Genomic DNA, 12,040 nt, shown 5'->3' with positions numbered 1-12,040 from the left:
CTGTGGGAATCTTATTATTCGCTCTAGCAAACATGATTATCAGTATGATATAATGAAGTAATAACCCCTGAAGAACAGGGCATTACTGGCCAATAATGCCCTTGATGGAAGAGTTGAAGGCCCGAGGCCAGTAATGTTCTGTTCTGAGAGAATTATTACTATTTTGGCTAAATGTATGTAATAATAATATAGACACTTTGCAGTCATATTGATTTTTTTAATTTACATAATTTACATTTTCTTGAACTTTTGTTTTCTTTCTTGAACTCTTTAACATTTTCTTTTGAACTTTTACTGTTATTAAAAAAAACATTTGTACACAGTACAGCACCCTCCCCTCTTTCCACAAACAATACAACCCCCACCTCCCCGATTCTATTTACACACACAATTACTTCCTTCTGTACCTTCACAGTCTCTTTCCTGTGTGAAGCTCTCATGTACAGCAATTCGCCTAAAACTGTATATCTGATCTAGTATAATATTTGATCTTGTGCAGGAACATTTTTACAATGCTTAATCAAAATTATGTATTTGAGAGGAATTGAAAGTTAGATCATTGTTAAGTAGATGCTTTTGTGAATGATACTTTCGCTATCTGGTTACATTAACACATTTTTTTTAAATTCATTATACTGTAGCCTCACCTCCCAGCATTGTTTGACAACTTGAATGAAGTGGAGTTCTTCGCTAAAGATTATGATCGCATAGTGTCTGTGATATCACGGGAAGGAGAACAAATTAAAGTAACTATAAACTTTCATATGTGGAAAGTACTGGTAAAATTGCACATGTTATGGGTAGCCTGATGTAACATACTGTATTATAGATATTACACCGTAAATTTATCTGTTTAATTTCTTTCCTGTGTAACACAGGTTTCCCCCCTCCCCCCCAATTGCAGATAGGGATCGTGTGGGGAAATCTATATGTATTACCAGGTGTGTGGTGCTTTACCTGTCGGGCTCCGCCAGTTGAGAGCCTGGGGTGTATCCTCTGGAACAACACTCATATATACAGCGCCTCCACCTGTGTAGGATTCTAAGGGTAGAATGACCCTGACACAGGACCCACATACAGTAACCAATACACCAAAGGTATATATAAAACAGTTTACTGCATATGCTTAACAATATAACATTCACATCAGCACGGGTGTCCTTATATAATACTAATGGCACAACTACCCGGTCACCTCACAGGGCTTTGTACCCCACACCTTATTCCCAGGTGTCTCAATAGTCCCAAGAGTTCCGCAACCCACCCCTTAGGCGTGATCAGTGCCTGTGTGGTACCGGTAATGGTGGTGCACTTGGTGACTGTACCTGCCTGGGGCTCCTGCACCCGGTTACTGCAGAACAACGAAAGAGGACCTGACGAAGCCTCAGCGATGGCGTCCTCCTCCAAACAGGATGGTCTCCCTCTTGTGGATGTCACTACCCAGACAGTCTCTGTCCCTGCTCTGGCAGAGAATGATTCCTTGCAATCACTGGCCAGGATATTCCTCTTCCTGGCTGGACCCTCTCTTGTCTAGGTTCTACAGGACCCTGTTCCCTATCCTAAGGGGAGTCCCTGCAGCAACCACGAGCTGAGTTGAGTTGGGGCCTAACTGGGGCCTAAGGGGGATGTCTGGCCTAGTGTATAAACCACTTGCTCCCTACACATGAGTTATCATGGGTTTCCCCCACTTCAAGCACTTGCCCTGAGTGGTGGAGGTAGGTCACCTGACCCTGTGTCAAAGCAAGAGACACAGGGACGGTGCCTGCTGAGATCATAAAAGAGCAGTGCATTTCCTATTTAGTGTGTTCTGTCAGTCTGACAGGAGTGAGTTAGTGTTAGGAAGGAGAGGAGGGATCAGTTCATGAGTAGAGCTGATCTAGCCATAGTTAGTGAGGTGGACCAAGTACCTCTCACCCTGCTTAGGGGGTGAGGGAAGAGCTAGCCCCACTCTGGATGCCCGTAGGGTCCAGAGTGGCGGCAGGGACATCACAAGGGAGAAGAGTGAGTGGACTGTGCATCTACTGTACCTGTCGGCTCCCTACACATACCCACCCTCCCCTGTCTGCGACCGAGTTCCAACTGCTCTTCCTATGCAGAGCGCAACAATGTATATCTCCCTCAGGGAAAGCTCCCTATTGGCTGCTGTGGCATCACATGTGCTCCAGCCCCTGGGGCTGCTGGGAGTTGTAGTTCCCTATGGGCCTCTTTAGCATTGGGGCCGCGTGCACGATCTGCACTGCACATGCGCAAACTTCTAATGGCCGCCGCTGCCTGCAACTGCGCATGCACGACTTCGGGAGGTCCCTGCTCTATGGTGTGGCACCCCTGCCATTCTGCAATCCCTGTATTGGCCGCTGCATCGCTACTGCGCATGCGCGAATACATCAAAGATGGCGGCGCCCTGCCTACAGCGCTGCCGGGAGCCCTGGGCAACGCAACCGTCCCCGCAGCTCCCCAACATACCACGGGGGTCCCCGTTCTCCTACGGAGGTAAGGGGGGCCAGGGGGAAGCCTGGTACACTCCTCCTGGTAAAAAAATCCAACGACCCCGCTTGGGGAACGACATCACTCAGCATAAGTCGGGGCACCTCGCATTCACAGGTGGCAATTGGCACGAAGCAGCCCTGTTCCTGCGGCATCAGTGGTAGCGATCCCCATTCTCTCTGGGCAGTCACCTTACCCTTAGTTGGTTCCGCCATCTGTATTTGTGGCTCTGGAACGGGTTCTAGAGTTGAGTCTGAAACCGTGTTTAGGGCACACGGGCCCTCCGAAACCTCCATGGTTTAGGTAGATTGGTTAACAGCATTGATCACCCTAGTAGAGAGGCCAGTCGCATCGTTCTCTGCGTGTTCCAGCCCTGGAACCAGATCTGGAACCGCGGTTAGAGTTGTCGAGCCCTCCGAAAGTTCCGTGAGGGGGAGTAAGTTGATTACCTGCATTGACCGGCCCAGTATTGAAGTTAACTGCTTCTTTCTTGGCGGGTTCCGTAGGCCGCGGCAGCACGGCTTCAAGAACTGTGCCCCGCAGCAGGCACACTTGGGTCCTCACGTCAATTTTCAACCTGGGAAGTCACACTTGTTACAGACACATCATATGCACCCCTCTTCGCTCACCTTTGCCACTTGATACTCATTGGGCAGCTTCAATGGGTCAAAGTCCGTACCACCAGACATATTTAAATCCTTTTGTAAACATGGGCACAACAGAAAGGATACGTCCCCATCCTTCATCAGCCAGGCTCCATACAACTGAGGATGCTGTTTACTGTATCTTTTACTTTTCTTATGGGGAACAGAAGTTACTGATTGAGGCTCACTGTTCTCCCTCCCCCTGGTGGACTTCAGAGGAGAGACACATTCTATCAAGGAGGGGTTCTGGCTCAGCGCTGAGCCACTCACCTTGCTGGGACGGGGCTCTGACTTTCGCGCCAGACCCGGACAGGTTTTTGCTACACAATTCTGTGCAGGCTGATGGCAAACATCATGTGCACTCTCCTCACTTGGCGGGAGACGCCATTTTAGGTGTGCCTCACTGGTAGCATTCCCGGATGCGGGAGCCTCCTTTTTGATCACAGTCCCATTAACTACACTAGGGCTCTTTGCGTATATAAGGGGGTAGCCTTCTGGTGGGGCCTCTGGGGCCTGTAAAGTCCGAGGGGCCTTTTACTGGCATATTTCCTGACCCAGCGCCCATAGTATGGTAGACCAGAAAAAGGTGGGGTCATACTTTTCTCCTATCACTCGCACTTTACCTAAGCCCAGAAGTTTCTCTATTGATCCCTGAAGTGCACTCCCCTCCTCATGCATGGGCACATTCCCTAATGCTACCACGTGACTAGGCAGCTCTCGCATCCTGACGGCCCAGGCATGAACCTCCTGGCTTGTGGGTAGTAACATCTTTCCTGGTATACTTTTGGTACTCTACAACTATTGGGCACCCCAGGTCTGTTCTCATCAGCGCTTCCAAATGTAACACAGGTTCCCCCCCAATCGCAGATAGTGACCGTGTGGAGAAATCTATATGTATTACCAGGTGTGTGGTGCTTTACCTGTCAGGCTCACAGGAGGCCTGAGCCTCCGCCAGTATAGAGCCTGGGGTGTATCCTCTGGAACAACACTCATATATACAGCGCCTCCACCTGTTTAGGATTCTAAGGGTAGAATTACCCTGACACAGGACCCACATACAGTAACCAATACACCAAAGGTATATATAAAACAGTTTACTGCATATGCATAACAATATAACATTCACATCAGCACGGATGTGAGAGGTTCAATGGTACCCTGAAGCAGATGCTTCGTGCGTTTATAGAGGCGGAGGGGAAAGACTGGGAGATTCACCTGCAGCACTTGCTGTTTGCATACTGAGATGTACCGCTAGAATCTACTGGCTTTTCACCCTTCAAGCTGCTTTATAGACGCGGGGACCTCTCGACTTATTCCGTGAGGGATGGGAAGGGGAGACTACCAATACTGATGCTTCTGTGCTTCAGTATGTGGTAGATCTCAGAGACCGGCTAGAGATGCTCATGGGGTTGTGTGATGGTAGGACGTAGCCGGCCTTCATTAATAAAGGTGGAGCCCGGCTGGCTGCCCCTGAATCTGTATGGCAAGGGCTGAGATTGTCAGCTCTTTGGTCTAATATTGTACCTTATTGTGTTGCCCTGTAATTTTGTCCCCATTATACTGTCCCCCATAGGGTTATAAGCTAGGAACTGTGTGTGTGGGGTTAACTGTGTAAGCCCAGTGGGCTAGTTAATGAATTCTCTGTGTATTCCCCTTTGACTCATGGGCCCGTAGCTGCCTGTGCAAGCTTATAAGTGGGTTGCCTTGTATGGGTGGCCTCTTATGAGAAATAGCTGCAGGGCAGAGACTTCTGGAACATGAGGAAAAAGGGGGGATATTTTAACCTGTATTGACTGCCAGTCAGGTATAAGAGCTGGTGTCTTACAGTAGGTTTTAGAACCCCCCACATTGTAGGTGCAAATGGTGGAGTGCAAGCTCTTGGTACTAAATGTTAGTTTTTCTGTGTTTTAAAACTACAATGCATTTTGTGTTTGTCCTGTGAAGAAAAAACAGTTTGGTTACAAAAGGCAGCCACATGTGAATTAGCATTTCAATGCCACCAGCTCAGGTATAGGTTGTAGCACATGGCAAGGGGGGGGGGGGGGAAGGGCTGTGAACAGGATATCTAGATTAGAAAGTCTTTTTTCCCCCTATACCTGAGCCTCCCGCAATGTATTCGATAGGGGGCAAGCCCTATATAAGGGAGTGCAGTGTAGCACATAACTCTTTTTTTCCTTTTGGAGATTGGAAGACAAGCAGCTGCTGGCGGGCCTCTCAAAGGTGCTTCTGATCTATTCACAAAGGGAAGCATGGAGAGGCCCAGCCAGCAGGCTTTTTTTCGGTCCAGGAGTCCAGGATAAGGGTACTATCAAGGTAAGAAAGATATCAGAGCAAATTGTGCTCTAGGAAACCGGTGCTCTAGAGTCACTCACAGATAAGAAAATAAGGCAGAAGTTCCGCTGTGTAGTAACAGAACACCCATCAATGGGTAATAGTACTCACGACTTTGAAATTGGGCTGCTGGAGAGGGGGGCGTCTGGTATAGCAAATAATTAGCAAATTAGCAAATAATATAGCAGAGAGTGACTGTATCAGTGCTTTCTTTGTCCATGTTTTTTATCTAAATAAATCCCTCTGATTATTCATTCATCCCTTCGCTGTGCACAGGTTTGTCCCCTGCTGGGGAGTTGTTCGTATCCTATCAAGGTAAGCCTTTGCTGAAGCAGGCGCCTTGCACCTAGTAAAGCCTATTTTTAACCCCAGACCCCAGTAAGTGTGTATATTCTCTGTATCTCTTTATTTCTGTGTGTTTCCGAGGTCTTATCCAAATAAACCGCAATTTATTTTACTGCCTGTTTTGCCCTGTGACTGATCCCTTAAATATAAAGGTGTATTTGGCCTGGTCTCCCATGACAGGCTTATTTACTGGTGGCAGCGGCGGGACCATAGGGCTTTGCACTATAACTTCCTGCGGCGAATTATAGGATAAAGTGAGCTTGTGGAGTGCAAGCTCTCAAAACAAGTAGTGTCGGAAAACACGCTATACAAAGCAGGGAATCACACTGTTCAGTGTCACTTAGGTTAATAGTACCTGAAAAGAGAAGATGTGGTCCCCAACAGGAAGGTATGTGTCCTGGGATCGTGCATCTGTGGTTGGCCGGTGTGAGCAGTATGGGTTGCCTACCTACGGCAGATCCATGGTTGTCCTATGCCAGGACTTAGAGTGGCATGAAGCCTGCGGGGCTGACTGCACTCCTAGGGTAGTAGCTGCGGCTACTACCCGGGCGCTTCGGTCTGGATGGTAGAGGTCCTGGAGACGGGCAGCCGTGATTGCCCAATGTAAAAGCTATAGGTTGCCAGTGCATAGGCAGCCTAGGGCGTCCCTAGAAAGGGAGTTGGATTGGCATGAATTCACTCCTGAGGTAGTTGTTGTGGCCACTACCGGCGTGACTGTGAGCCCAGAGAGTGAGCCCCTAAAGAATGTCTTGGAGGGGGACCTCAACCCTCCTGTGGCTACCCCTGAAGCCGTTCTCACCACGGCATGGGAACTGCTCACACTCTATTCCCTGTTGCATCCAAACTCAACGGTAGAGCAGAGAATGCAGTTCTGCCCAGTAGTAGAGAGCGTTGCGGGACTCATTGCCCTCCTCCCCCCGGGGAGAGGGCTTGGGCAACCTGGGCCACGGTACTGAGCACCCAGGCAGATGGTGTGCCCACGGGGGCACAGTCTCAGAAGCGGGTCTTAACCCCTGCAGGAAGGCCAGTGAATCAGGCACTCCCAAGAGCTGACACTCCTCCTGGAGAATCAGCTGAATGCCAAGTTGGCAGAGGGAGCGATTAGCTATGCGGATGCTGGGGCTCTTGCCTCCCTTAAAGCCACTGTGCTGGCTGAGGATATATACTTTAGGGCCCAACAATTCCATTGTGAAACTTACATTTTCACTGTTGGCATTTAATCCGGAAACAAAATATGTCAAAGATTCCATATCTTCATCCCAAATGATGATAATATCATCGATGTATCTCCTCCACAGTATCAACTTTGGAGGAGACACACCGACTCTACACAATCTCTTTCTCCCAACGGCTAATATATAAGTTGGCAAACGATGGAGCAAATTGAGTACCCATGGCAGTACCACAAATTTGGCAATAAAATTTGGACTCACACAAAAAATAATTATGTTGAAGTATGAATAAAATACTGGATAATATGAACTCACACTGTATACTCAGTAGACTATTTATTGAGTTTAAAAAGTATTTTACTGCCTCCACCCCTCCAGTATGAGGAATGCACGTACAGTATAAAGAGATGCCATGTCAGACCACCTGATATCAGACAGAACCTGAATAATATGTGTTGTGTCTTTAAGAAATAAGGACAATTCAAACACAAGGGGTTAGATGTAACTGTCAATATAGAGAGATAGATTGCTGGTTAATGAATCAATCCCTGACACTCTCGGTCTTCCGGGAGATCTCATTAAGGATTTGTGTATCTTGGGGATATGGTAAATAATAGGTATCCTGGGTTCCCTGATATACAGATACTCATTCATTTTTTTTTAGAATATTGTCAGCAAAAGCGATATCTAATAACTGTTTCAATTCTGAAAGATAAGTGGACGTGGGATCCCTGTCCAACAAGGCATAAGAAGCTGTGTCAGCCAATAGGCGACACGGTTCAAGATGATATTCACTTGCATTTTGGACAACAATACCACCTCCCTTATCTGTCATCCTGATGACAATATCTGAATTCTTTTTCAGCTCTAATGGCAGATTGTTCAGACTTACTCAAATTATGGTTATTGTCAGTGTTCGACAATCCTATACATTTACACGCCCGGGGCGGGTGGATTTAACCTCTGGGCGAGTAAATATTGGCCCAAGCAGCACACGTGTTTGTTTTTTTAAATTTCCATGCTCGCGCTGAAATTTTCCCTTCTCGCGCTGAAATTTTCCCTGCTCGCGCTGAAAAAAATAAATAAAAAATATTGTACCGCTATGACATACAATCAGTGGTAAGGTTGTAAGGGTATTTCTATTAACTTCTTGGTTGCCTTATGCATGTTTTTATTGCCACTATGGCTTCCAGAATTAATAGACAGGTCTAGACTAGAATTTTTGGCCTAGTCTAGGCTAAGGCAATATAAAAAGCCAAAGTGGGCCACTTTAGAACCCTGAACAAGATAAAAAAAAGTGTGCTACCCAGCGTTAGGTGCTCTAAGCTCCTAATTCCAAGTATAACCATGACCTACACTAACATAGCGTTAAGTCTCTTGTTTACTTTAATGGACTGCTGCAGATGTTTTGAGGTGGTCCACACCTCATTTGGACTAACGTCTGTTAAAGTTAACGGTAGGCCGTCTTAGCATTAAGACAGCTTCTTAACACATTGTTAGGAATCTTTGAAGATCCTCGTTAGCTCTTAATGAGACATTAACGGAAGTTAATGCCTCATTGTGTCACTAACAGAGCTTTGTAGATTTTCCCAAAAATGTATTAAACATATTTTGAAACAGTGTGTTAATATTTTATTTTCATATACAGTAAATGATAATCATAGAATAAAATAATGTTATTCTCTTTCTAGCTTGACACTCCAGTGATGGCAAAGGGTCCAGTGGAACTGTGGTTAGGAGATTTATTGCATCTGCAGCAGTCTTCATTGCATGTTGTTATTAGATCAGCATATTATCAGATTTGTGAACCAGGATTTCAGCTTCTTAACTTTCTAACTCACTATCCAGCACAGGTAATTTATTGCGTTTTTTTTGTAATAACTTAAAAAAATTATCGGTACTGTATTTACAGAAGGGTGTCTGTTAGCTTTTGCACTGAATAGAAATTGTTGTAATAATGTGAAAAACATTAAGGCCCATATTTACTAGTTGTGTTCACACAGCAGGGGAGCGGGAACCATGTACCATGGAGAAGGAAGACAAAAAATACCACCATAGAGTAGAATTGCAAGGACAAGTGAATATCAAGGCTTATATAGAGGCAGTTAATACAGGCATTGTATGGAATTCTCTCAGCGACTCCCACAGGTAGGGTGAGTCGCGCACTCACCCAACTTCACAGGACTGCGTCCGCTGGTGACGTCACTTCCGGATAAGGTCGTGGCCGCTCGACACCCGGAATGACGCTCTCTCCTGCACTGATCCTCTCCTGAGACTCCGGTGGGGCTAGTAAAACACTCAACAAGTTTCACTGTAAAAACAACTTCGTCAGGTGTTCATGGCTACTACCAACACTAGCTCCGTTTTTATACCCTACACCCATCCTAATTCTAATGGAGTAACAGCTGTAATTGATCAATCTGTGAAATGATTCAGTGGTTTTGCCTTCAAAATTGTTAACACTGATTATACTGGAGGGCATACTTAAAATTGTAAATAAACATTGCAATAAGACACATTTTATACATAGAGATTAAAAATACAGCCAAACATCATAAATGAAACATATACATGATATATCATATACAAATTTAGTCTTACATACATATTAACAAATTATTATAAAAATAATTAAAAAAAACTCAAAATGCTAACAGAGATTGATATAGACACATCATTATACTTTTTTTTACAGAACACATATCTCAATCTAGCCTAACTATACTAACACAGATCATAGAAGACAACATACAGTATGTTGGTATAAAACAGAGACATAAAGACAAGTATTAGAATCATTCTTAAAAATCACCATGATATTAACATTGACTATCACCAGTGAGTACATCCCACCACCTTAATGTGGATGATTTAACTAGGGATAAGACATCTTTCAAATATACTGAAATGGTTTTAAATCTAAAAGGACTTCAATCCATATGTGTGGTTGTGGGATTTAACTAAAATGTCCCAAATATTTTGTAATGTGTTGTAATTATTTTCGCACAGATAAAAGGGATCCAATCTAAACAGGAATTTCGCAAAAGCTAAGACAGGAAAACCCCAAGCTTAATGTCCACATTTAACCCATTGGGGACCAGGGTTCTAAGTTTACAGCCACGGCCCATTTTATTCTGCAACATCTCCGAATTTTTTCGGGGATTTTTTCCGAATGCCACGCACTTCACCGCACTTCACCACGTTCATGCCGCATTCATACCACATTCATGTTGCATTCATGCCGGCGTCATCCGCGGTTGAGGTGTTTATTGATGTGTTTATTGATAATGGTTCGGATTTAATTGGTTGCAATTTTTCACGTATCCGCCAGGTGGCAGATATTCATGAATTGTAATGCGCATGCGCTTCAGTAATGTGTCAACTTGCAGGTGTTTAAAAAAATACCACAGTGGTCCATTGTAAATTGGCCTTGGTACTGAAGAAGTTACAATAATCTACCAATTTAGGTTTTTCATATTAAAAAATACTGTACATGCTCAGTGTCTGGAGTGTAATTGTCCTGAGAGTCCCGACATGAGTGCACCAACGCAGTCCGTGTTCCAAAAACCCGACAGAACGTTTGCTTATTTAATATGGGCCGCGATTAATGCAACAGATGATAAGATGGCAACAGTTGGTCAAATTTATCAGTATTTTATCGAAAACTATGACTTTTACAAATTTTCACCAGATGCTCATGTGTGGAAGCGTGCAATAAGGAAAAAGTTATGTATCGATCCGTGTTTTTTTCGTATTGATCCCGGTGTTATTGGAGGGTATTGGTGTGTATCTCCGGATTTTTACCGTATCTATGATCATGTGGACTTCAAAAGGAGAAAGGTCATGTTAAGACCAACAAAGAAACGTCAGTCGCTGGCAAGCAATGCGCCAGCGACAGCGCCGCCTGCTTCCAATAACGGTCCGACTGTCAGTGAAAACCTGGTGACCGGCAACCCCTGCTGTCTGTCCCCGCCCGGATACCTGCAGCCTGAGCCGGATTTCACGTACAGATTCCAGCAAGCTTGCATGTACCTAAGCGATTTCCAGCCTGATCAGCTGACTACAGGTGTAGTAGTCCCGCTGTCACCTGTCAACTACGTGTATAATCAAGAATACGGGACTGGCAGTGGCTCGGCGCCAGCTGATTGGCAAAGTCTATGGTGAGTAATGTTGCCGTATTTTATTCTGTTTTTGAAATATCAATATCAATGCACAGTCAAGCGATTCTCCTGTAAGCAATATCATTGGCTGAGCAGCTTCTACAGTAGATACTGCTCAATTGGTGGAAAGCTAGGCGCATGCGCATTGGAACCTTCTTGAAATGCATATGCGTGTCATCACATCTACAGTAGGCGCATGCGTACGTGAACAGGCGACGCCCCCCGAGAAAATTATTGGTGGGACTGACTGTGGGAACTTCTTTAGGGGGCTGACTGACCATTACAGTAAAACTTGTACTTTTGTTTTTCCTCAGAAAAGAAAACTTTGTCATCTCATGCGGAAAACGGCAAATGGAGGGATTTCAATGGATAATATCGCTTTGTGTAACAATGCATGCACATTGCTGAATCGGATTTAAAAAACTATGTACCGGAGTCTACAGTTTAGTGGCCGTTGTTATTGATTAGGATAGAATACTGTAACTGAGAGCTTCATAGAAAACCTGAAACAGTATGCTGTTGTTTTCAGACCGGATACAATATTTTTTTTATATATACTGTATAATAAACCCGAAAAATAAAAAGTATGCATTTATTCTACATGTATTCCAGTACATATGTGTATTCTATACCCGTACAGCATGTATTGTTTTAATACTCTTGTGATGTACAGTACTGAGCATGCCTACAGTATACAGTACAGTATGCCTGGACAGTACTGTATGTTCTAGAAACACTGTATTTTGTTACAGTCTAAAAGGAGACAATGGAACAATTTTAAACAAATCAACATTTTGTTTTATTGTAGTAAGTACAAAAACATTTATTTACAAATACAATTTAAAAACATGTAAAGTGTATAGCAATGTATAGCAATTCAAAACATTAACAGGTGTATGGTTTA

At 44.6% G+C, this 12,040-nt stretch overlaps 1 protein-coding gene across 4 annotated transcripts in view; it reads left to right on the top strand.

Moving 5' to 3' along the window:
- Positions 1-12,040, top strand: part of DNAH8 (dynein axonemal heavy chain 8) — a 1,091,167-nt gene that overhangs the window by 491,918 nt on the left and 587,209 nt on the right. For all 4 annotated transcript variants that reach the window (XM_075598772.1, XM_075598771.1, XM_075598773.1 and 1 more), the window contains 2 exons: positions 642-746; positions 8,668-8,829. In XM_075598772.1, coding sequence (XP_075454887.1) covers positions 642-746; positions 8,668-8,829 — 267 coding nt within the window. The remainder of the gene's footprint in view (positions 1-641; positions 747-8,667; positions 8,830-12,040) is intronic.

The sequence above is a fragment of the Ascaphus truei genome, chromosome 4 (genome assembly GCF_040206685.1).
Source record: "Ascaphus truei isolate aAscTru1 chromosome 4, aAscTru1.hap1, whole genome shotgun sequence".
NCBI lineage: Eukaryota > Metazoa > Chordata > Amphibia > Anura > Ascaphidae > Ascaphus > Ascaphus truei.
This window is presented reverse-complemented; position numbering and strand designations above follow the sequence as displayed.